This window comes from Lepidochelys kempii, chromosome 6, assembly GCF_965140265.1.
Source record: "Lepidochelys kempii isolate rLepKem1 chromosome 6, rLepKem1.hap2, whole genome shotgun sequence".
Taxonomy (NCBI): domain Eukaryota; kingdom Metazoa; phylum Chordata; order Testudines; family Cheloniidae; genus Lepidochelys; species Lepidochelys kempii.
In genome coordinates, this window is record NC_133261.1 from 13,478,448 (window position 1) to 13,504,069 (window position 25,622).

Here is a 25,622-nt window from a genome sequence, read left to right on the forward strand (position 1 = left end):
GCCTCCCCCCCACAACTTTCTGCAGGATGGTTCCTGCCCGAATTTGTTACACAACGTTCTAAATATTAATGAGGCTTCTTTGCAGCCAATCAGAGCTCAACCTGGGCTGTTGAGACTCGGTGTCTGCAGCAGGCCTGGGCCTAGCTCAGCTGCCCCTCCCCTCCCCGCGCAGTTCCCAAAGTCTCCTCTGAGACTCCAGCAACATGAGCGTGCAGTGCTGCAAGTGTCCCGCGGGGACCTCGGTGCCGTGAGCTTTCCTACAGCAGTGCCAGCAGGGTCCTGTCCCAACTCCCGAGAGCTTCCTTACAGCAGTGCCCATCAGGGACCTCAGCACTGTGAGCTTCTCCACAGCAGTGCCCAGCCCAGACCCATGGAACATGAGTTTCCCTACAGCAGTGTCCAGCAGAGACATCAGTGCTGCAAGCTTCCAAGCAGTGCCATCTCCAGGAGTACAAGTTTCTTCACAGTAACATGCACCCGAATGCTGTGACCATGTGAGCTTACTCCCAGAAAAGCACCTGTGAGCAGCAGGGGGCACTTGGGCCTTTCAGGTGTATTGGACCCGATTTGGTACAAAAGGGCACTGTACAAACAGGCAGCATTGGCCTGTTGCCCCTGCTGGTGGTTCTCAGCACTGAGCCATTGCCAGTACAGCCCTCCCATTGTGCCAGGGAATCCTGATGCAGGCTTTTCAGACTACGGTTTGCAGCCTAGCCCAACACCCCCTCTGGAGCCTCTTCCTCCCACCCACAGGTAGTGAGATCAGAGCAAGGCCAGTCCCACAGGGTAGGAACCCTTCAACAGCTCTTCTTAAACTGGACTGCAGCCACCGCTACAGAGCCACGACACAGAGCTCACCTGCAGCTGGAGGCAGCTCCCTGGACCTAGGACTGGCCTGCTGAGATAAGCAATGGCTCAGTGAACATCCACCCCACCCCAGGAGACAGCAAGCTGGGAGGGGAAGGTTCATTTTTAGACTGGTTTATTACCGACACTGGCAAGGGAAGAGATGATTAATAGGACAAAATACTCCATGCTTTCAGGAGCCACAGCTGCTGAGCCACCACAACTTCCTCTCCCCTTCATGGCAGGGATGAAGAGGCCCTTGCTATGATTCAGGAGGGGCAGTGCCCCAGGCAGCTGCAGGCACAGAACAGGGGAGGCCCTCTAGGGCCATCCAGTCAGTTCCCCCCTCCAGCTCGCACAGAGTTCAGGTGCTGCACTCAGCCTGGCACCACCTGCCCTCCTTGCCCCATGAGCTGACTTTTGGCACTTGAAGGGTTAAACCAAGTCCAGTGGAAAGGGAAAGGGAAAGGGAACTAGTAGTGGCCTGGCCCTTCAGTGGGCAAGGGGCAGAAGTCAGGCACTGGCTAAGAGTCCTCCAGAGCAGCAGAGTTCAGTTCCCACCAGCTTCTGGCTGGGATGAGAGAGTCACATGCTCAGGCTGCTCTGCTCCCCACCCCCAGAGCAGCACATATGCTCCAGCTCCTCTCCCCACACTGTTAGGCACAGGCCAGATTCCCCCAGCCACTGGGTTAGCCAACAGGGGAAGCCTACAGCCCTCCCAAGCGAGGCGTGGGGGAGAACAGGTCCAGTGGGGACCTGACCTACACCCAACACATGCACTATACAGCTGGGAGGAGTCCCATGCACCTCCTTACCCCCAAACAGAAAAGGGGGGAGGAGAGAATATCTTCCAGCAAGAAGTGGTTGGGCCCATCCACAATACACCCCCCCATCCCAAGCTGGTTCAGCCCAAGTCAACACTCCCCACCCAGCCCCCCTTGGTTCCATTCAATCTGGAGAGGCTGCACCCTCAAACCCAGATGCTCTAGAGCCCTAGGGGAATTCTATCCCCAGCCCCTGCTGGACCAATCACGGCCCACTCCTTGCAGCCAATCAGCAGCCTGCAGCCAGTTCTTGAGGTGATGGCAAAGAGGATCAGGAATAAATAAGATGCTGCAGAGACATGAGCAGTCCAGCATGGCCCACTGAGGAGCCAGGGCACAGCTGAGCCCCAGAGGGAGGGTGGTGACTTCCTCATGCAGCTCCCGTCGTCATCATGGTGCCATCTTCAAGACGGGTTGTGCTGGGCACCATGGCACAGCAGCCAGGAGAGGATGAGGGGGGGCAACTACAGGGAGCGAGGCAGATCTATTTGTCCTTCTTGCTCTCGCCGTTGGGGAGCTCCGTGCTGGCCGCCAGGGGATCCTGCTGCTCCAGTGGCTCCTTCTGCCCCTCATCTCGCTGCTTCGACAGCTTCTTGGCCTTCTGGTACAGCTCGTTCAGGCTGAACTCCCGGATCACGTTCTCCTGCGGCATAGAAACAGACCTCAGTGCCTGCCCTGCCACCGCCTCAACCTGCTGCAGACAACAGCCTCTTTTCAGGAACAACAGAGGAGGAAGGGGGCAGCACCATAGGTCTGGCCAGCCGCTGGCAGCTTGGGGTAAGGGGATCCCTCAATGCCCTGCAGGCTGGGTGCAGATTGCCCAGAGTCATGTCGCAGTGGGGAGCAGGGAGCTCTGGGGGGGATGGGGAGGGGGGTATGTCCTGATGGTGTGTGGGAAGCTCCCCTGCTCACAAGAAATGAGTTAAGAGGAAAATTCTGCCCTGAAGCCAGTAACGCTGGCCCAGGGCAGGAGTTCAGCAGGGGAAGGGCCGAACAGAGAGGATGGCCCTATCCAGCCCATGGCTGGCACAACAGAGCCAATGCCCCAATGCTCAGGAAAGAGCCCACCGATTGAACAGGCAGAGCTGAAGCTAGACAGCTCCTGCAGCAGCCCAGGAAGGGTCGCGGATTAGACATGCCCCTTGCCCTACAGCATGCATCCCACCTCGGAGAAGGTCCAGGAGACGGCCCGGCCCTTCTTGTCAATCTGCGGCCGGCGCATCACCTCCTTCCCGCCCTGGAAGAGGATCAGGGTGGGCAGCTGCTTGGTGAGGGGTGAGGTACTCACTTTGTACCTGTGGGGATGGATGGACGGATAGAGTGACCCCTTGGAGCACCACGCAATCTCAACCCCCTCCCCACCCACTCCTCAGGCTCTGCATTGCTCTTTCCTTGCCCCTGAACACATCCACATCCCAGGCAACAACCTCCACCTCAATCCAAGCTAAAAGGACAGTCTCTGCGGTTGCACGTAGAAGTCAGCAACATCCAAAGGGCTTGGGATCAGCAAGGAGGGATGCAGACTCCCAGAGCTCATTAATTTCATGACCTCTCTGAAGCAGGGCTGAGCAGGGAGTAGACTACCCAGGGCTACTCCATCCAGGGAAGGATGTCTGGTTCCCAACACAGCCATATCCCTCCAGGGAAAATCCCAACAGAGAAGAGACCCCTGGTGTGAAGGAGTGACCCTCAGCATCCTCATGGCTGGGCTGTTGCTGAGTCGGTTGGTGTGGGGGAGTGGAACTAGCCCACTTTTGCCCACATTGTGGAGGCATGAAACTGATCTAGTTACTCATGGCAGCCTGGACCCGCTCACCTGGTGCTGACATCGGGGTAGCGGCCCACGTCCACCTTGCCGAAGTTGAGCCCCATGCAGTTGTACCTGGGTTGGGAGGGGAGAAGCAGTTAGTGCAGGGAGATCCCAATGCATGGGAGGGGAGCGTGGGGGCAAGAGCACATGGCTGGGCTGAATCCTCTACCACAAACCCCAGCGGGGTCAGCTCCATTCCCTGCCCCCGGGGCAGTCTCAGTCAAGAGGGTGGCAGGGGTTCCCCCTCCCCCACTCACCGAATTACCAACCGGGCGCCACTCACTTGAGAGAGAGGTCGGCGTAGATGGGCGCGAACGACTGGCACTCGTTGGACCAGTTGGCAAAGAACTCCACAATCCAGGTCACCCGCTTGTCCTGCTCCAGCTCCTCCTGCGGCACAGGCAGGAGGGTCAGCTGGAGCAACCACACCCCACCTGGACACTGCCCCCACCTGCTACAACTGGTACCACGAGGGCCACAGCCCCACACCACCAGCCCAGTGCCCCCTCTCTGGGGTCACAGCGTGGGCTGCAGAGATCAGCAACTGCAGGCTCAAGCTGGTCCCCAAGCCACAGCAGCCCACGTGCGAATGGTGGCCTGGGGGCTATGGGGCCGCCGATACTCACGTGGATGGTTTTATCGCTGAAGTATTTGATATACTCCGGGCCCAGGTACAGAGGCGGCTTACAGGTCATCAGGAACACTGAAAGTACACACACACATCACAGCATGAGTCACTTCACCCTGTACGAACCCCCACACCAACAGCTCATCAACCTCATCACTCATCAACTTTACTCATTTACTCATCAACCGTATAATCGGGCTTAAAACAGACTCACCCCCCAGCACACACACACAGGTGAGGAGTTGGGACTGCTGTGACTGGCTGCACTTTGTGGGCTTGGACACAGATTTCAGGAGAGGAGGCAGGGAGCCCAGGCAGGCACAGAAATCAAACCTTTGGTTTCCAGGACTAGGTTGCTTGTTCTGTGGCCTTACAGGAAGGTCAGATAAAGCATCTCATGCTGGGTTTCTGCCCTAGTGGACGGGGGGAAGCTGTAGATGTGATATACCTGAATTTTAATCAGGCTTTCGACAGTCATGTGATGTTCTCCTAAGCAAACTAGGGAAATGTGGTTGAGATTAAATTATTATAAGGTGGGCGGCCAGCTGGTGGAAAGTGTATACTTAAAGAACAGTCATCAGTGGTTTGCTGTCAAACCGAGAGAGTGTACCTAGTGGGGTCCCGCAGGGGTCAGTCCCGGGTACAGTAGTACACAATACTTTCACTAATGCCTTGGAAATGGAGTGGAGAGTATGTTTATAAAATCTGCAGTCAACGCCAAGCTGGGAGGGGCTGCAAGCATGTCAGAGGACAGGATTAGAATTCAGAATGACCTTGGCAAATTGGAGAATTGGTCTGAATTCAACAAGGTGAAATTCAATAAAGTACTACACACAGGAAGGAAAAAATAAGATGCAAAACTACACAGTGGGGAATAACTGGCTAGGAGGTAGTACTGCTGAAAAGGATCTAGGGGTTAGAGTGCATCGCAAATGGAACATGAGCCAACAATTAGTGATGCAGTGCAAAAAAGGCTAATCTCATTCTGAGATGTATTAATAGGGTATTCGATACAAGACACTGCAGGCAATTGTCCTGCTCTGCTTGGCACTGGTGAGGCCTCAGTTGGAGTCCTGTGTCCAGTTCTGGATGCCACATTTTCAGAATAAGGACAAACTGGAGAGAGTCCAGAGGAGAGCAACAAAACGGATAAAAGCTTTAGAAAACCTGACCTGTGGCAGGTTTCAAAAACTGGGCATGTTTAGTGTTGAGAAAAGAGGACTAGAGGAGATGGGGGACCTAACAGCAGTCTTCAAATACATTAAGGACTGTTATATGGGGATCAGTTGTTCTTCACGTCCACTGAAGGTAGGACAAGACGCAATGGTCTTAATCTGCGGCAAGGGAGATTTAGATTAGCTGGCACAAAAAAACTAACTCTAAGGGTAGGTAAGCTCTGCAATAGGCTTCCAGGGGAGGTTGTGGAATTGCCATCACTGGTGTTTAAGAACAGATTGGGCAAACACTTGTCAAGGATGGTCTAGGTTTACATGGTCCTGCCTCAGCACTGGGACTGGATTTGACGACTTCTCAAGGTCCTTTACAGGCCTACATTTCTATAATACAACCTAGTTTTCCTATAGTGCTTTGCATCAGTGGATCTCAAAGCACTTTAAAATGGAGTTCAGTAGCAGTCTCTCCATTCTGCAGATGGGGAAACCAAGGAAGTGACTTGTTCAAGGCCTTGCATCAGGCAAGCCACCAAGTAGGGGAGCTGGGAACAGAACTGAGGTCTGCTCCAGTGCTCTATCCACTAGGCAACACTGCCTCCTTACAGTGTGAGCTCTCCAAATGTGGGGTGGTTAAGCCAGCCAGGGGATGCATGTGTTAGCAGGCAGGGAAAAAGGGGATGGCACTGAAGGACTAGAAGCTAGGGAGCAGTGGAAATGCACAAGGCTGCCAGTGGCTCCAATACTCATGATTGAGGCAAAGCTTAACATAGAATATCAGGGTTGGAAGGGACCTCAGGAGGTCATCTAGTCCAACCCCCTGCTCAAAGCAGGACCAATCCCCAACTAAATCATCCCAGCCAGGGCTTTGTCAAGCCAGACCTTAAAAACTTTTAAGGAAGGAGATTTCACCACCTCCCTAGGTAACGCATTCCAGTGTTTCACGACCCTCCTAGTGAAAAAAGTTTTTCCTAATATCCAACCTAAACCTCCCCCACTGCAACTCCTTGTTCTGTCATCTGCTACCACTGAAAACAGTCTAGATCCATCCTCTGTGGAACCCCCTTTCAGGTAGTTGAAAGCAGCTATCAAATCCCTCCTCATTCTTCTCTTCCGCAGACTAAACAATCCCAGTTCCCTCAGCCTCTCCTCATAAGTCATGTGTTCCAGTTCCCTCATCATTTTTGTTGCCCTCCACTGGACTCTCTCCAATTTTTCTTGTAGTGTGGGGCCCAAAACTGGACAAAGTACTCCAGATGAGGCCTCACCAATGTCGAACAGAGGGGAACGATCACGTCCCTCAATCTGCTGGCAATGCCCCTACTTATACAGCCCAAAATCCCATTGGCCTTCTTGGCAACAAGGGCAAACTGTTGATTCATATCCAGCTTCTCGTCCACTGTAACCCCTAGGTCCTTTTCTGCAGAACTGCTGCCGAGCCATTCGGTCCCTAGTAGCTGTGCATGGGATTCTTCCGTCCTAAGTGCAGGACTCTGCACTCGTCCTTGTTGAACCTCATCAGATTTCTTTTGGCCCAATCCTCTAATTTGTCTAGGGCCCTCCGTATCCTATCCCTACCCTCCAGCTTATCTACCTCTCCTCCCAGTTTAGTGTCATCTGCAAACTTGCTGAGGGTGCAATCCACACCATCCTCCAGATCATTTATGAAGATATTGAACAAAACCGGCCCCAGGACCGACCCCTGGGGCATTCCACTTGATACCGGCTGCCAACTAGACATGGAGCCATTGATCACTACCCGTTGAGCCCGACAATCTAGCCAACTTTCTATCCACCTTATAGTCCATTCATCCAATCCATACGTCTTTAACTTGCTGGCAGGAATACTGTGGGAGACCGTGTCAAAAGCTTTGCTCAAGTCAAGGAACAACACATCCACTGCTTTCCCTTCATCCACAGAGCCAGTTATCTCGTCATAGAAGGCAATTAGATTAGTCAGGCATGACTTGCCCTTGGTGAATCCATGCTGACTGTTCCTGATCACTTTCCTCTCCTCTAAGTGCTTCAGAATGGATTCCTTGAGGACCTGCTCCATGATTTTTCTAGGGACTGAGGTGAGGCTGACTGGCCTGTAGTTCCCAGGATCCTCCTCCTTCCGTTTTTTTAAAGATGGGCACTACATTAGCCTTTTTCCAGGCTCACACAGTGGCAGACACAAGCTAAGCAGGGAGGGTGGCTGAGATGCAAGGGGGAGGTGGCTATTCTACTGGGTAATGGTGGAACGTGTGGTACGTTGAGGTAGGAAGCAATGTGTTTGCGTGGATGCACGGCTGTCTGAGTGCACGTCACACACAGCATGGGAAAGAGCTGGGCCTACCGAGAACACACAGAGAGCTCAAAATACTGAAAAGGGCAGTGACTTGTCCAGGGTCACAGTGGGCAGGGGCAGAGCTCCCAGCCTAGCTCTGAACCCACTGAGCCAGCCTGTCTCCCAATCACCATCCATCTCTAAAAGGTCCCATGTCACAGCAGAGAAAGGGACTAGGGGGCTGGTTCTCACCCAGAAGAATGCTGGAGGGAAAGGGAGCTAATCGTAGTGAAGGTTGAAGCAAATCTCCATTAGAAAGTGGGTATTGTTCACCCCCATCCCCCACAGAGGACCTGGACATTCCATCTCCCCTGGGGGTATTACCAGGGATTTCTCCGAGCTGTTCCGGAGTCAGGAGGCCAGACGGAAAGAGGCTGAATGCACTCACAGAAAGGGATGGTGCATTTCAGAACAGAGGACTCAGCCAAGGGATGACAGCTTTGTTTCACTCTAAGGCGCACAGGGACACCAACTGTATAATGTGCGCGAGTACATTAACGTGCCCAGGACATTGTGCTAGGTGCTGTACAATCACAGAACCAGACAATACCTGTTCCACAGGGCTTGCGATCTAAGAAAAGACCTGGGTAGAGGCAAGGAGCAAGGAGACAGAACCCGCCAGCATGGTCGGCAGTGGTCTCTGCCCACCAGCCACTTAGTCCACAGCAAGTTTTGTGTGAGTTTCAGAGCAAAGGAGAGGCCTGAGAGGGATCCGGAAGAAGAGGAGGGAGCTTTGTGAATGTCGATGGCGGGCTCCTCCCAAGTGGGAGGGGCAGCAGAGGAGAAAGCACGAAGGAGACTGTTTGAAAATGGAACAGCTAAGTGATGAAGGTTGGGACCTCGGCCGACTGGGGGTGGGGTGGGGGACACCATGATCGCCTGTGAGAAGATAGCTGGGTGGGGACAGGTGGTAAAGGACCCTGAAAGGGAAGACCAGGTGCGTGTGTCTGGGGAAAGGGGAGCCAAGACAACATGCAAGGAGAGGGGTGAAGCAGCCAGAGTGACAAGCCAGGAATATGGTCTTAGCAACAGCAGCGATCTGCACAGCCCCTATTGCAGAGGTGGGACCCCAGCCTTGGCAGTTACTCCCCTCTGGGACAGGGGAGCATGAACAGCTTCCACCCAAACAGTGCAGCAAGAGGGAGCCCGAGACCTTTCCCTTACCAGCCTAAAAGGGTGCTGCATTTAAAAAGCCAACTGATAGCGGAGAGCCAGTACATTCAGAGTCAAGGCTACACTTAACCCCCACCCCTGAAATACATAAGGGGGCTCAGAGCCCGTACCCCTTATCGGAGAGGAGGCTGTTTGGCTCGGACTGCTCAGCACCATAGGGCGTGTGGGATCAAAGATGTGGATGCAGAAGCTGGGTAGACACAATGGTGTTTCAGTAACAATTCTCTCTCCCATCATGTCTGGCTAGTCTAGTTAGATAGTCCCTGCCCTGAGGAGCTGCTTGTCACTCTGCATGGGCACCCTGGAGCACCGACTTGGCTCGGTGCACGGAGAGGGTACTGTACAGACTTGATTCTGTTCAGAGCCAGTGTGTGTCCCCGAGGTGGCATCTCACCTATGCACAGCGTCAGGTAGAGCAGCCCCATCCGCACATCCAGCCGGAAGAAGAGGATCGCGTTGGCCACTTTACTGAACATGAAGATGTTCCCCAGGTGCTGATCCACAGTGACTGGAGGAGAGATGGGAGTGAAGGTCAGCCCCAGACAAATGCCCCAGCCTAGGGAGATGCTGAGGTGCATGTGGAATGTCCAACACAGACTGTCCCACTCCTGCCCCCTGGATTGACACCAACATACATTGGCCCCATAACCTCATCACACTGGCTTTGGGGCAGAGCTGCCCTAGAATCTCCACAATCCTGCCACGTGATCTCCTCAGCCAGACCCCATCCAGACCTTCCCCACATGCTTCCCAAGCCAGAGTCCTTCCTGGGGTCTGACATGGAGACCAAGCCTGCCCAGCCCTCCATGGCAGCCTAAAAACAGTCCTTAGAATGCCTCCTTCTCATCTCTTGCTCACAGAATAGCTCCAGCGAGGAGTAGGGGGTTACTCACTGGATCTGCGGTTCTTCATCATCACAATGGCGCTGAGGAACATGAGGATCTCCACCTCCCGCTGAAAGAAAGGATGGAGTGAGCATGATGCTAACCCATTGTCTACACTGCCTCCCTCCCCCACCCCCCCAGTCCCCATTGCCTGCACTCTCCTCCCTTGCCCCCAACCCCACCCCACCCGAAAGGGGAATTGCCAGGTCCAGACTGGAACACTGGGAGTGGGTGTGCTGAAAACCTTGCATGAAGGACCTGAGCCCACCCATAGGAGTTGGCTAAGGTGGGGTGAGTCAGCCAGAAGCTGAGCCGGGGCATACCAACAGCATGGGGGGGGGTGCCGGTACCGGGGCTCGGGACTCACCCAGTCGAAGTCGCAGGGGTTCCCGTCCTCGCGCTGCGTGGGCAGCCCCTGGCAGAGCGGCGGTAGCTTGCGCACCAGCAGGAAGGCAGCCGAGAGCAGCGCCGAGAGCGGGTAATAGGGCCGCGCCAGCCAGCGGCAGAGCCCGGGCACCGCGTAGAACAGCGCCAGCAGCGGGGCCAGGACCGCCATCTTCACCTACGCTGACCGGCCCGGCGCGGCGGGGACGAGCACGCACGCACCCCCGCTTCCTATTGGGCAATCATGAAGAGGGCGGGGACTGCTGGGAGACCTCCTTCTTCAATGGTCGCTGCCACTGCCACTCATTATGAATGACGTCTGACCGGAGGTAAGGCTCGCAACGAGGACTGGCTCGCTCGAGCGAGGGAGCAATCAGATGCCGAGCGTTGGAAACACGTGATTTCCAGACCTGGTGATCATCATAGAGCGCAAGGGAGAAAACCAGTCACGTCAGGGCCGAGTCAAAGTGCCTTCTTATCCAATCAGAGACACACAGGGACGTTATCCTATTGGGCGGAGTAAAAAAGGAAATTAACCAATCAAAGACACGTAGACGATGGCCCACCCTCCAATGAGAACGAGGCGGACGGCCCCGTCCCCGAGGCCCCAGGCCAATGGGAGAAGAACGCGCGGGGCGTGCTGGGATGATGGAGAATTTCTCGGCTCTCTTCGGAGGGGCTGAGCCGCCGCCTCCCGCCGCGGCTACCGCGCTGGGCTTCGGGCCGGGGAAGCCGGGGGGTGCCGGCGCCGGGCCACCCCCCGCAGTCGCCCCGCCCCAGACCGCGGAGGATGCCGCCCGGAAGGCCGCGGCTGCCAGCGGCCCCTTCTACCTGATGCGGGAGCTACCAGGTACCTGGCCAATGGAGCTCCTGGGGGCGGCCGCGAAGGGGCTGGCCAATCGCATTGCTTAGACGCGTCTGATTGGCCTCTCTCGCCACCTATCGATGGCTGGGGCTGCTTTCTCCAGCCCAATAGGCAGAGCAGACGGGCCAGTGGAGGCGGGATTTGGGGGGCCTGTGTGGATTGTCAGCCCCTTCTGCCAGTGGGGAATGCAGAAGCCTGCGGGGCGGGACACAAGTGGGTCGGAAGGCGTGGATTGGCAGCTCTGAGAGCCAATGAGGATGGAATAAGAGGTTTGTGAAGGGTTGGGAGATGGAGACTTGTAGCCAATAGGGAGGATAAAGTTTGGGGGGGGGGGGGGGAGGACGGGTAGTGCGGACCCAGTTGGGAGCAGGCTCCTCCAGCATTAGCCATATCCCAGAAGCCTCTGCCCCCCGGGCCAGTGTTGGTGGCGGGCCGGGGGCCGAGCGGGGCGTGCTGCAGTCTCACCGGCACAGACCCAAGGCCCTGGCTGCTCATTCAGGCTCCCCCGGGGCTGGTCCATGGTCTGTGGCATGCAGCCCAGGTGCCGTTTTGTGGGGTTAAATCCCGTCTCCGCTCCGCCGATGCCGGCCGGACACGCGAGTCTCCGTCGCCCAGGCCCCGGGCTGGCCGTAGCGGAGGGGATCTCCACTCGGTGTTGAGCAGTCCGGGCTCAGCTGTGCTCTGCTATAGCCAGTGCTCCACAGACCTTAACGAAGCCTCACAGCCTTGCTGGGCTAGGCAAGTGCCAGCCCCAGCTTGCAGCTGAAGAGAGCTGGAGTGAATTTGCTCAAGGCCAGAGGGGAAGTCAGTGGCAGAGCTGGAAAGGGAAGCCAGGAGTCCTGGCTCCCAGTCCTGTGTGCAGACTGCTCCATCACGCTGCCTTCAGCAAGGCTGGGTGTCAGTGTAAAGCGCTGCTCTCCTGATTCCTTCCCAGGCAACATGGAACTGACGGGCAGCACCAACCTGATCACACACTACAACCTGGAACACTCTTATAACAAATTCTGCGGCAAGAAGGTGAAGGAGAAGCTGAGCAACTTCCTGCCCGACCTGCCAGGGATGATCGACTTGCCGGGCTCGCATGACAACAGCAGCCTGCGCTCCCTTATTGAGAAGCCACCCATCTGCAGCAGCTCCTTCAACCCCATCACTGGCACCATGTTGACTGGCTTCCGCCTGCATGCTGGGCCGGTGAGCTTCTCCCTGAGCTGCTGGGAGTGAGAGGGCAGCTTTGGGGTGGGGGTCAGGGAAGGGGGGCTCTGAGGTTTGAGTTGGGGGAGATGAGGCAGAGAGGTCTGCTGAGAAAACAAAACACCCTTGCTGGTTAATAGGTGATATGTAGTGGGAAGGGAGGTGGTGATTGGAGAAACTCCACCACCCCCACCTACCCTAACCTTTGTCTCTTCCAGTTGCCAGAACAATGTCGCTTGATGCATATCCAGCCACCCAAGAAGAAAAATAAACACAAGCACAAGCAGAGCCGCACCCAGGATCCTGTTCCCCCAGGTAAAGGCTGCACTCCACAAATCCAGCAATCCCCTCTCCCAGACATAGAGCAGCACCCCCCAAATCTTCACCAGGCCCCAGTAACATCATAGCTAGGGCAACCATCTCCCATCTCAGGACTCACTTGAATGCAGATCTGTGGCTCTCTTTGCAGAAACCCCCTCAGACTCCGACCACAAGAAGAAGAAAAAGAAAAAGGAGGAGGATCCAGAGAGGAAGAGGAAGAAGAAAGAGAAGAAGAAAAAGAAGGTATGTGGCAACAAGGGGGAAGAACTCCTGGTTCACTTTCCCATCAGCCTGGCTATGCTCACCTTACTGGGTAGGGATGGGACTTTGAATGCCTCTTTGTTACCCCCTGCTCTGGAGCCTCTGTTCTAACGTAACGGCCCTGGAGAGATGAAGTTCGGATGCCGCTGGTGATCCATGTGGTCCCACCTCAAGCGGGCAGAAAAATAGGCTTTTGCCCTCTGAAAAAGTGTGAAAGAGAGAGAGACCACCTCAGAGGTGGGTGGGCACTGTGTGTGGGTGTGACCCCGCCCTGGGGAGAGTGGGGCAGGGGGTTGGATGTTGGGGTGGGGACTGTGTGGGTGTGACCCCTCGGTGGAGGGGCGGGGGGTGGGTTTTTGGAAACTCAAGACTCTAAGATTTTTGATTAAGAAATGCTGCTGTGGTGTCTCCTGGGAACTGTAGTTCAGGTGCCTCATGCTGCCTCTTCTATCGGGCAGGCTCCTTGGTTAGTCTGCAGCTCCCATGAGGCACCACTTTCCCCACCCGTGAGCGTCCCTGGCCATGGGGCACCATGGGAGATTTAGTCTGGCGCGGGAGCCTGGCCCCAAGAAAGGAATGGAGACATGGAGCACCTGCACTACAGCTCCCATGAGGCACCCAAGCTGCATTTGCAGATGGGAATATTGAGGGTGTTTTGGTTTTCAATAGGAAACTGAAATTTCCTGTGGAAATCGCATGCTGTTGGGGGGCAAGTGGGTACACCTAGAAATCCCATTTTGGGGTCTGGAAAACACTGAGGCCAAAAATTCTGAGTCTTCATTCCCCCTTGGCTCTGATTGGTCCCTGGCCTGAGGACTCCTGTCCTGACTCATAACCCCCATAGCCCCACTGTGAATCCTCATAGGGGTTGGTCTGTCTGTCTAACTTAGAATCGGCACAGCCCAGAGCACCCAGGCGTGGGCAGCTCCCAAGCCAGCAGCAGCAGCAGCCTCCGGTGAGGCACCGACTCTGACCATGGCACTGGGATCATTCCAGGGAGACGCCCATCATCGACGTGCTGGGGAGAGCGGCGCTGGAGGCAACATTAGGAACTACCCCAGAGCAGCTCGCAGGGGGGAACTGGGTTGCCCCACCAGGGGCCCCCGTGTGTACAGATATCCCAGGGCATCAGCCTGGTGGGAGCACAGACTCAGCTGGAGAGGGGGCACTGGCTGCTGCCTTTAAGGCTTGCTCATCCCTTTTATACCAAATAATCCTCTCAATAGCAGAGGCTCTTTTTTTATTCACGTTTTAATTAAATCTCTGCTTGGAGGAGACGCCGGTGGTTCTGTTTGAAAGTGCCCTGCTCACTGCCTGTGCCTGGGTAGGCCTTTGCTCCCCGCCCCTGGGCCAGGGCAGCAGGGCAGAGTGGGTGCTGGTCCAGCCACCAGCAGAGTGAGCCTTGAGGACACAGATTCCAGCAGGGACTGGGCTGCGGGAAGCAGACAACAGGCTGGATGGGCAGAGCTCAGCCTCCTGGCTGTGTGGAGCAGAGCGGGAGGAAGGGGCTGAGTCTATTTCCTAAGGGGGCAGGTGTCTGGCTCACAATTCTCCAGGGCATTAATTAGGCCCAATCCTGACAGGGGAATGGGGAGCAGACTCCTGGGTTCAGCCAGGCAGCTCTGCTGCAGGGCTCTGTCTCGATCATGGCTGCCAGGAGCTAACTGCTCAAGCCTCATGGGGGTGAGGGACAGCCTGTTGTTTTTCTGCTGCCCAGGCCAGCTGGGATCGCTGGCCTAACAGGCGCCACTACCCTCACTAAATAAATCACACGGTGCTGCAGTGCCCAGGGCAGAAGGATGCTGTTCCTGCTCTGCTGCTAAAGGTAGTGAATGCCCAGCTGCCCAAGTCGGTTTGAGTCCATGTGCTTCCCGTAGGAACCCTCCCGCCCAAGCCAGGCTCTGAGCTGCCTCCCTTCCTGTTAAGGGGGTAATGTGGCTGGTGCCTTAACCAGTGGTTCTACTTCCCTTCCTCCTCCTGGGGGGACCTGCTTCATAATGGAGGCCTGGCAGCTCTAGGCTGCTCCCCAGGGCTTGACTCCCAGCAGTTCTCAGCGGGCCATGTGTTTTACATCACTGGGAGGTGGAATCCCCTGCACAAGCCCGAAGCAGAACAAGCTCACAGCACCCTCTGCATGGAGCATCTTGCATGGACCAGGGGTCAGGAGGAGCTCTCCTAGGGTGGGGATCCCCTGTCCCAGCAGGTTTTGGCCCCTTCTCTCTGGACCGGGCTTCGTGGCTGCTCCTCAAAGCTGCCTGTGCCCCTCTTCCGTGCCAGCTGCAGGGCAGGGGGAGGTGTCACAACTGCTGCTCGTGGGTTTTTCCCCCAGGAGGGAGAATGTGCCTTCTGCCCTGTAGGTGTGAGCCAAGCACAGTCCATCTCCATGGAGCAGCAGCAGCTGCTGCCTTCCTGCAGGAACCAGGTGCCTTGCCCTGCATGGGCATTCAAGCAGGAGGAGCTTCACACCTTCCTAGTGGTCCTCTCCTGCAGTGGTGGCTCCACCCACCCTGTCCCTGCACAGCCTGCAGGGTTAAGCTGGATGCCTGCTGGGGTGGTGATGACAGACTGGGGCCAGCTGTGAGCCACTCCCACCAGGAGGCAACAGGGGTCAGGTGCTGCAACCTCAGAAGGCAGCAGTGGCCAGAAATCTACCCCAGCTCAGCCCCTCCCCAACAGCTGTGGGGGGGCCTTTCCCTCTTCCCCCTTCATCCACTCCCTTGAATCAGATGCTGTCTGTGTTCACCAGGCCCCCTGCAAAATACCACTATGCAGCCTGGATCCAATTCCTTCACGCAGACCCAAGCCTCCCTGCTCCAGGGCCTGGCTGAACTGACTGCTGCTGTCTTGGAGGAGACTCAGGCCTTTGCCATCCTGCCCTACTGCAGGATCTAGGAGATGGCAAATGACTTCCCCTGGCAGGAGAGGGTAGCTGGGGAATTTTGCCCCAGCAGCAGGGCCTAGGTAACTGCATAGATGTGAGAGGCCCAAAGAGGCCACAAGCTCCGGTTACTGTGCAGGAAGCAGAGGGATGGGCAGTGCCCTGGAGCACTGTAACAACCCTTCCCCCATGAGACCTGTAAGGCCAATGCAGCCCTGGCCTTCTGCCCCCAAGTATTAAAGTGTGCTTGCTTTGGCCATGTTATCATTGTGTCTCAGTTTCCCAAGTCACACAGGCCAGCTGTGGAATAGGCCAGCATAGAATCCAGGAGCCCTGACTCCTACTCCCTGGCTGTAGCTACCATCCCATAGGGGCACCCTTGCCTTGCCCCAGCCCCATTCCAGCAGGGAGCAGAGCTGCTCAGGTGATTCCAGCCTCCTACCACAAGGTGGAAGTAGATTGGGGGTGGGGCACAGCTGGGTTCCTCTCCTGCTTTTACAGGGGAAGAGGGGGTACAGCCTGGGGCCCAGGTGCAAAGGGGCCAGTTGCTGCCCCCTGCTGTGTCTGCCCCTGCCCAATCCCCTCCAGTGGGGCATCCCTTCTATCCTGCTGAGGCTAGACATGGTCTCTGCCTATTCCTGCTCCCTTCCCCAGCACCCACTGAAGTACCCCATTTCCTTCCCTACGTTGCAGCCCCCTTCTTTTCTCTCCCCCTACAGCCCTAGTTCCAGGAAGCTGTTCCCACCTGTTACTGCATCTCCATGGCTGAAATATCCACAGGCACAGGCGAGCTATGCTGTGGTTACAGACAGACCAATAAACAGACCTAGCTGGCCCCCACCCACCAGGACAGTCAGGGCAGGGTTAATGAGCTGGTTGGAGCACTGGCCAATCTTGAAGCTCTCCCTGTAGCAGCCATGACATCCTTCTGTCTCACGCACTGGATTGGGGCCCTCTTGCTATAGATGCTCTGCCTGACCCTCACTGGATCCTGGCTACCCCCCTCACCCCTCCGGCATGGCAGCAGCTTTGGGGAGAACTGGCTCTGGAGCCAGCTTGCACCATTCCCCTGCAGTCCCCCCAGATAGAGTTGACTGCCTTTCCCTTCCCTGGGAGGCCCCTCTAGCACTTAACCTGTCTCTGCTTCTTAGGGCTGGCTTACCCACCTGTCATTCCAGTTCTGCCAAGGGGGAGGGGTGCAGTTTCATAGCAACCATCCCCCCGACCCATTTCTGACCCAGCTTCAGCCACCCGGCATGCACACAGATTGGGGGGGGGAGATGCAGGTGGAGCCCAGTTCGGCCACATCCCACTCTGCCTGTAGACCTGGACTAGGGTTGTCTCCCCTTCTGCCAAGGGGTATTGGGAGGGTTAATTGAAGGGGTGACCTTAGGTGCAGTAACCAGGTTTCCTTTGCTCTGGCAGTAATGCCCACCCCAGTAATTATTGTGTTGTGTTTCTCTTGTGCTTAGCTTGGCCATGGCTGCTTTGCTGTCCCTCACTCGTTGCCAGTTTCACTCTCAGATTCCCGACAGCACATGGTGGGCATAGTTAGGTTGCAACAATTGCTGGGAAAGGCTTGTTTGCTTTAGTGAATCACAGAGAGGTTTCCTTTACTGGGTTCCGCGCACACATTTGGGGGCAGATTTGACCCTGACACACAGGTTTCCAGACTGCCTGGAAGTTCTAACACCCTTGTAACGTGACAGCCAAAAATCCTAACACCCTCCCTCTCCACACACTAAGGAGCAGGTCGGAAAGCACAAGGGTGGTTCTAGTCAGTTCCTACTGCAAACAGTGAATGAATGAGGACGTTGTTCTCTGGCATCAAGCCTGCCAGCTTTTCACAGCAGAAATGAGGGTGTGAGCCATAGGGATCAAAAGGGAGGCACAGATCTGAGCCTAGAACACTTATATGTTTACTGCAAACAGGCACTCCTACCGCAGAGCAGCAATTCATAGGGAATAAAGTCACTGTTCTGGAGAGGGTGAACAAAGGGTGTGTGAAGTGTTTTCTGCTTGTCTTATCTTCCACTTGCATCTCAATCCCTTACTCCCTTTTGGGATCTTGCTTCAACCTCATTCTCAGAGCTGCTGCTCCTTTCTGAACAGTGGCCAGCAAAGTGCAGTGGTTTCTCCCAGCCAGTTTGAGCCTGTGCCTTGATTTCAGATGCCACCCGCACACAGGTGAGTCCACTCATAGTATGGAAAGATCCTCCCCTATGGGCCTCTACAAGCACTGGCCCTGCTAAAAGGTTTAGCATAGACAGCACCACATCACAAGTGAGGGGCCCTTTGCTATTAATTTGTGGAGAAGGACCTCACAGAGATGGGAACAACACTGCAGGACAATCCACAGAGGCGAAGTGGTCACTACTGCAGGGAGGAATGTTGCAGGAGGCCAGCATAGCGGTATCTCCATGGAGTCCAGTGTAGGGGAGGAAGGTCCCTATGAGCCAAGGAGATTGACACTGAAGAAAACTTACCCCATTAGACATTTGAGTTGTGAAGTATCAAGAAGCACAGGCTGAGCTTTTGGCCACTTTGCATGGGCTGCATCCATATCCCCATCACACTGGGCTCTTCAATAAGCACCTTACAACTCCAATGACAAGTAGCTGGACAATCAGGGCTGGCTGGCTACAGTATGGAAAGTTGAAATAGTAGCCAGACATCACAGTGGGGGTTTTACAGTTGACTTCACTAAGGGCAGCCCTGTTAGCCCTCACAGCCAAAGGGCAACTCAATCACATGGGAGGGATGCATTACAGCTGCTTCACGCCAGGTCACAAGCTTTATTCCCCACCTTTGACCATTTCTGAGCAGCCAAGAGGTTTTGATGCACATTGACTCTAAACCAAGCCCCAGCTCCAAGCCTGAGAACAAGACTGGCTGTTGCTAAACATCCTAGATAGGAATAGTGCACAAGCAGAGCATTGGAAATTGGTTCATAGACTAAGAAGAAAACTCTGTGCTCCTCCAGGAATCTCTGCTAGGACTGCGCTAGCAACATGAGTCCAGTCACAGTACAGCCAGGACTGATGGCCTCATACCACGTAACTTATGTGAGGACCAGTCCCCCACAGATAGTGAGCCAGGGTCAGAATGCACAGAAGAGTCCACCTGCTGGAATGGGCCCTGGCCGTCTCTAACGTGAGTGCATTCAGCATTGTCCTGATCCATGTGGAGACATGAAGACCCTGGAATCCGTCTCTCTCCAAAGGTTTGTCAAGGCCCTACCATAGGAGATATACATGATAGTCCTTTCCCAGAGGATAAGAAATACCTCCATCAGCAGACGGTTGCAGAAAGAGCAGCTATGTTCAGAGGCATGGCAGCCAGAGTCCTCTTGGGGTGATCCACAAAAAGTGATTTGCTTGACCTAGATGCCACACCTGGGGGGGGGGTATCACCACTGGGCTGGGCTTGGCTGGGATCATGTTCTTCCTTCTCCCTCAGGTTGACACTTAGGACCTATTGGGTGAGCCAGGTTCCACTGCCCCACCTCCATAGCTACTCAACACAGAAGAGAACCTATCCCTCACTGGTTGTCTACGTGAAACTGTGACCCGACTGAATCAGAGTTATCTTCTAGAACACCTATGCCCAAAGCACAGACAGGAGCCACCTCTGCTCCAGGATGTTTGGATTCCTGCAGAGATCCTGCACCCCAAGAGTAGGCTCCTAATTCCCAGGGCAGGTGCATCTGTGGTCACTACAGTTTGGACTGGTGGAATTTAGGCAGTAATTCTGTATCTCAAGTGCTCCCAAGTCAGTGCATGTCCAAGGGACTGTTAGAGGTATGGGAAGCTGTGTGGTCTGGAGCCCTTGAGGATGGCCTCTTGTACAGATATGCCATAGCTCCCATAAAAAGTTACAACCATGGGCTGCAACCTTCCTGGGGTAGTCTCTGCTGCTGATTCTGCTATGCCTACAACACCCCAGAGTGTTAGAGGCTTTTGAAACTGACCCTTGGCGAGCAGCTATGTATTCCAGCTGTCCCACAGGGATGAGGCTTTGGGTAATAGAAGGGGAATTCTCATGACTCAGCAGCCCACTGGTAGAACAGAATTTTTAAATCCTTCCAAAGTGCTGTTAGTCTGATGGAGAAACCACCTTTCCATGCAGACAGCTACTACCTAGCTCTCTCTAGGTGTTTAGGTGGCTTTTATTATTGCCGTATCTGAGGGCCTCACAAACAATGACCCCTGTGGAGGCAGGGGAGTGTTATTCCTCTTTTACCAATAGGGACCTGAAGCCCAGAGACAGTAAGGTCCAAGCAACTTGTCCAACGGCATAGGAAGTCTATGAGCGTTGGAATTGAACCCAGCTCTCCTAAGGCTCATTCCAGCCCACGTCCTCCTTACACAAATCTGTACACTAACACTGTTTGAAACACTAGTTCGGAAAATGTGTTTGTCCTAAAAAAGTCCAGATTTGCTTGGAATGCACAGGAGACGGTTTCTGCAAAGTCTGAGGTTTATTCAAACAGGTTGTTACAAAAATTACCCTGATTTCAGACTTTTGCTGTAACATTTCTGTGTCCCGCTGTAGCTCAAAAGTGACTTCACCACTCTTCAAACTGACCATCTTGTCACTATACTTTGAAACTTGTGACCCAGCTGTATTTGAAGGAAATAAATTAACGCTATTCATTTTTGTTGGGGAGACTCTTGGACCCAATTTTACTCCCACTAATTTCAATGTCATTTTTTGGTCACTAATTTCAGTGGAAGTAGAATCATTCATTGTATGAGAGATCATCAGCTGACTGAAGTTTAGAAAGAAAGTAAGGGTCCCACTATAGCCAACGGCTAGCAGATCTTCCTCTCGCTCAACAGGACAGGACAGCATTTGCGATGCTGCAGCACCAGAGTTCTAGGCAGAGTTCTCTACAGAGGGAGGTGGTTTCTTATGGAAAGATGACTGGTAAGGTGCCATGGATGCCAGTCCATTTATAAAGCTGATCTTGTAATTCCAAACACAAATAGCCTCATGCTTTCAAAGTTTTAGTACCAAGTCTGACAACTAGCAAATGCCCTGCATACTTGATCAGTTAATTGGTTTTCAGAGAAGACAACTCCAAAATGGCTCCCTCTTCATTTGAGATTTTAGCAGTACTGCATGTTCACATCCCTCTTTCAGACCAACTGTCACATTACACCACACAATTTGAAACAGAGGTGGACTGATGCTGGCTTATGAAAGAGGCAAGTTTTCAAGGGCAGAATAGTCAAGAGTTTAAGAAACTGCCACCTATTTGAAAACTCAGACACAATTCTGTCAATGAAAGCAGGGAGAAAACCAGGTGAGAGAATATTCTTAGCAGCCTCCAACCCAGGCTGAGATACTGGCCTCCTACATTCCCTGTTGGCCGAAGGGGAATGTGCACGAGTCCACTTTCTAGATGGGGTAAACAAAATATAAATGACTTAAAAGATCACTGAGGAGGTTTGTGGTAGAGCCCTGATCTTTGCTGTTAGACCCAAGACTTATCCACTCAACCCTAGAAACTCTCACAATATTATCTTATGCAGTGTTGTCGTAGCTGTGTTGGACCCAGGATATCAGAGACATGTTGGATGTAGTAACCTCTTGGATTGGACCAGCTTCTGCTGGTGAGAAAGAGCTTTCAAGCTTACACACAGCTGAAGAAGAGCTCTGTGGACCTCAAACGCTTGTCTCACCCACAGAAGTTGGGCTAATAAAAGACAGCACCGCATCCACAATCTTGTCTTCTTTATATTGCAGGAGGCTCCAACCAAGATCAGGGCCCCAAAGTACTGGGAATGCTAATCCTTTGATCTACTAATGAAAAAATGAAGGTTACTTGGAACTGGAGCTCTTTTCGATGACTCTGCATATCCACAGTTACGGATACTGACCTGCCTGGTGGTGCTTTATGGTAGAACCTTCTCCAAGCCACGTGCACCACCTCCTACTCCTCTCCTCAATGTCTCTGAACATTCCAAGGGCGCCTCAGTTCCTTTCACCGCCAACCCAGAAGACCAGGATAGGTCTCTGAGAAAGAGGGGAAGGTGCACGGATATGACAGGCAGCTCAGGAACTTGTGCTAACTCATAACATCGCACAATTCATTGCTCACCCCATCTGGAAACAGACTGAGCAGACAAGCTATGACCCATATGAATCTTAGCATAAGAAACAGTCTGGATGACATCCTTAAACTCTTAGTTCTACCTAAGTAGTAAACAAGAGTGGTCTTACAACCTAACAGGTTGTCTTACAACGCAGGCTCCACTTTACTAGCATGAAGGTTGGGAAAGAAAACTGGCAAATTAGTTATCTGACTGATGTGAAATTCAAACACTACTTTTAATAAAAAAACTAGGATCAGGTCTAAGAACCACTTTGTCTCTGTGAAGACTAACTAGTAAATGGCAGGTCAGCCACCAGAGCATGTAGTTCATTCAATCTTCTGGCTGATGTAATAGTGATTAAGCCCTCCTTTAACCATTAAATAAAATAATGAACACTCTAATTTGGGTTCAAAGGGGTGACCTTATATAGATAATACCAAATTAAGGACCCAAGATGGGACAAGATTCCCTTGAAGCAGGACATATGTTGGACATCCCCTTCATAAACCTTTTGACGGAATCATGTACAAACAACAATCTACCCTCAATCAAATCACCGTAAGCTGAAATAGCAGCCAAGTGAACTCTTAAAAGAAGGATTAGACAATCCTTCAGACTTGACACACATTAAATACTCCAGAACACGGGGTACAGAAGCTGGAGAATCAGATTTTCTCTCCATCCAAGCAACAAATCTAGTCAGTTACATTGGTAACATAGTCTTGTCAATAAAAATGAGCAGTACATTCTGTACCAAGGAAGAACATGACTGCTCACAACTTAGGCAAAGTCCGATGGCCCACGCAGTTAGATGAAGAGACTGTGGGTCTGGATGGAGCATCCTGCCTCGTTGCTGTGACAAAATATCCAAAGACAGTGGAAGACACACATACCATCCGTCTGACAGCTGACGCAGATGTACTACTGCTGTCTTGGCCAAGCTGGAGCAATCCAAATCATGCTTGCCCTGTCCTGCCAAATCTCCTTCCCCTTTTTCTGAATGCCGGGGACAAAGCCCCCTTTCGCCAGTGTAGAAGGAAGGCATCTGAAAGGGACTGACGGTTCCTCCCAGCTATTGAACAGAAGATGGGGCATTTTTCAATCACAAAACAGGTGTGCCTTGAATTGACCCCAGTAGGAAAAGATATCTTGAATTACTCAGTCCTTCAGGGACCACTCTAAGGTTACTTGGAACTGGAGCTCTTGAAATTTGAGAACTGTCCCTGCTGAGATGATCTGCTAGCAGGTTGCTTTCCCATGCTAAATACAGGACCACCAGATAGATCTCATGCAGAATACACCAATCAGCACATAACTGGAACAAGCAAACTCCCCCTGGTTTGTTCAGATAATACACAGCAGTTGTATTGTCTGTCAATACCTGCACCATGCTCCATTATATATGAGGAATGATCTGAGTACCAGACGGATGGCTCTTAATTCTAACACACTAATGTGTATGGTCTTTTCTTGGAAAGCCCCTGATTGTAAATTGAGACACATGGGCTCTCCATTCCATGTTGGATGCATCCCATGTTATCACTGATGGGGAAGGGGGATGAATAGCACACCTGGAAGAACATTTGTTTGTCCACCACCTCAGTGAATCCAGAATGTCCTGAGGCATGATGACAAACACATGAAGACTCTCTCAACGGGATGTATAAACTCATAACATCCAATAATATATTGACCACATTCTGATATGAGCAAAAAGGGTATACAAACTCAGGGACTTGAGGGTCGCTCTGGATTCTTTGAGCCCATGGAGCTTAGCATCAGTCTGCTCTGAAAAGAGCAAAGCTCCCTCGCAGGGGAGCCTTGAAGGATTTGCTGGACCTCATGCTGGAGACTACTACTGTGGTGGCTATGGACCTGGCCATTGAATCCGCCGCATCCACGGCAGCGTGCAATGAAGCCCTGGCTATCGACTTCCCTTCTTCCATCACTGACAACTCCTGCCTGGACTCTTGGGGAAGCGACTCCTTGAGCTTCAACATGGAGTGCAGCCCGCCGGTAAACTTTTTTACTGAAAAGCTCCAGCTTCTTGGGAGTCCTTTGCCTGAGTCACCACCCCCTGCAGACCTTGCTCTCCCTTTCGTTGGCTGCAGACACCACTAAGTATCCGGGAAGAAGGAGGGGATGAGTATAGAGGAATTCATAAACCTGGGCAGGCACATGAGAACATAAGAACAGCCACATTGGGTCAGACCAAAGGTCCATCCAGCCCAGTATCCTGTCTGCCGACAGCAGCCAAAGGTACCCCAGAGCGAATGAACAGAACAGGTAAAATCATCAAGTGATCCACCACAGTCAACCTATGGAACTCCTTGCCAGAGGACGTTGTGAAGACCAGGACTATAACAGGCTTCAAAGAAGAAGTAGATAAATTCATGGAGGATAGGTCCATCAATGGCTATTAGCCAGGATGGGCAGAGATGGTGTCCCTAGCTTCTGTTTGCCAGAAGCTGGGAATGGACGATGGGCTTCTGGCAAACAGAGGCTAGGGACACCATCTCTGCCCATCCTGGCTAATAGCCATTGATGGATCTATCCTCCATGAATTTATCTAGTTCTTTTTTGAATCCTGTTATAGTCTTGGCCTTCACAACATCCTCTGGCAAGGAGTTCCATAGGTTGACTGTGCGTTATGTGAAAAAATACATTTGTTTTAAACCTGCTGCCTATTAATTTCATTTGGTGACCCCTAGTTCTTGTGTTATGAGTAAATAATACTTCCTTATTTACTTTCTCCACACCAGTCATAACTTTATAGACCTCAATCATATCCCCCCAGTAGTCTCTTTTCCAAACAGAAAAGTCCCAGTTTTATTAATCTCTCCTCATAATGCAGCTGTTCCAGACCCCAATCAAGTACTTCCTCTCAGCTCTTCTTGAGGTGAGAGTTAAAGGAAGTTGGGATTTGCCACAGGGCTTTCACTGGGTCCATAATGGTCTCATTGAGGGGCAGGGCTACTTTTGACAACCGTGCTGTGGCCAGAGTGTCAATCAGGCTATGGGAGGATTCTTTCACTACCTCCACCTGCAAGCCCAAGTTCGAGGTCACCCTCTTCAGTAGCTCCTGGTGGGCCTTATAGTTGTCTTGGGGAGGTGACATTCCTGGCCCGACACAGCCTCGTCCAGAGAGAAAGCTTGCAGCAGCTGAGGGTATTCCTCTCCTTCTGCACCAACGAGATCCCACAGAACTGGCTTCTGAAGCTCAGCACTGGCCTCGGTACCAGAGGCTGGATTGGGTACAGCCTGATGGGATGAATGTGCCCTTCCCTCGGAGAGACGCTCGCCACAGCAAGGGGAACAGTCCCAGCAACAGTCATGGACGGTAAGAAGAAACTGAGAGGACATGGGGTCGGTTGTGCCCTTCATACCAGCGCTATGAGTGCATGGCACCACAGGGCACCAGAGCCACCTTGACAGATACCACCGAAGGAAAAATTTCCAGTGACCGTGCTCGGGGCATGCACTCCCCTCTATTGGAATGGACATGTGTAATCACTAGAAGAAGAATCCAGTATATATTAGCAAAAAGAAAAGGAGTACTTGTGGCACCTTAGAGACTAACCATAGTCTCTAAGGTGCCGCAAGTACTCCTTTTCTTTTTGCGAATACGGACTATCACGGCTGTTACTCTGAAACCTGCCAGTATATATTGATATTTCCCATAATATCTCTTAAAAGAAAATGTTTTGATACCAAAATCAAGGTAAGGCATGTACATTACCCAAAAAGCAAGCCAGGGCTCATTCGAGTTCAGGCTGTTACTGGTTTGGGATGAAATATCCATTTTTTATATATACACACTTGACCAACATTTTCAGAAGTGTCTAGAGATTTTGGGGAGCCCCAATGGAGACATCTTAATGGGGCCTGATTTTTGGAGGGTGGGTGCTCATCATTTTCTGAAATGTAGGCCCTTTTAAAGGTGCCTCTAGTTGGTCTC

The 25,622-nt window shown here is 53.0% G+C and overlaps 2 protein-coding genes across 3 annotated transcripts; one reads left to right on the forward strand and one right to left on the reverse strand.

Moving 5' to 3' along the window:
* Positions 1-965: 965 nt before the first annotated feature.
* On the reverse strand, positions 966-10,825 carry TMX2 (thioredoxin related transmembrane protein 2). Its single transcript, XM_073346753.1, has 8 exons — positions 10,031-10,825; positions 9,673-9,733; positions 9,174-9,287; positions 4,107-4,183; positions 3,764-3,870; positions 3,487-3,552; positions 2,836-2,965; positions 966-2,313 (listed from the first exon to the last, which is right to left on the reverse strand). Exons 1-8 carry the CDS (start codon positions 10,217-10,219, stop codon positions 2,155-2,157), a joined length of 903 nt encoding a protein of 300 aa, XP_073202854.1. The 5' UTR covers positions 10,220-10,825; the 3' UTR covers positions 966-2,154.
* MED19 (mediator complex subunit 19) lies at positions 10,645-23,785 on the forward strand. 2 transcript variants are annotated; one of them, XM_073346755.1, is made up of 5 exons: positions 10,645-10,897; positions 11,847-12,103; positions 12,322-12,418; positions 12,573-12,667; positions 21,315-23,785. In XM_073346755.1, the coding sequence occupies exons 1-5, from the start codon at positions 10,663-10,665 to the stop codon at positions 21,357-21,359; spliced, it is 729 nt and encodes a 242-aa protein (XP_073202856.1). In that variant the 5' UTR covers positions 10,645-10,662; the 3' UTR covers positions 21,360-23,785. The 2 variants fall into 2 exon arrangements, with proteins under 2 accessions (XP_073202856.1, XP_073202855.1); XM_073346754.1 differs by lacking the exon at positions 21,315-23,785 and adding an exon at positions 13,576-13,962.
* Positions 23,786-25,622: the final 1,837 nt, after the last annotated feature.

Coding starts and splice junctions, on each gene's coding strand:
- MED19 (XM_073346754.1), top strand. CDS start 10,663: ATGGGAGAAGAACGCGCGGGGCGTGCTGGGATGATGGAGAATTTCTCG. Junction 10,898..11,846: donor CCTGATGCGGGAGCTACCAG/GTACCTGGCCAA, acceptor ATTCCTTCCCAG/GCAACATGGAACTGACGGGC. Junction 12,104..12,321: donor TCCGCCTGCATGCTGGGCCG/GTGAGCTTCTCC, acceptor TGTCTCTTCCAG/TTGCCAGAACAATGTCGCTT.
- TMX2 (XM_073346753.1), bottom strand. CDS start 10,219: ATGGCGGTCCTGGCCCCGCTGCTGGCGCTGTTCTACGCGGTGCCCGGG. Junction 9,288..9,672: donor GATGAAGAACCGCAGATCCA/GTGAGTAACCCC, acceptor TCTCTCCTCCAG/TCACTGTGGATCAGCACCTG. Junction 4,184..9,173: donor CTACCTGACGCTGTGCATAG/GTGAGATGCCAC, acceptor GTGTACTTTCAG/TGTTCCTGATGACCTGTAAG.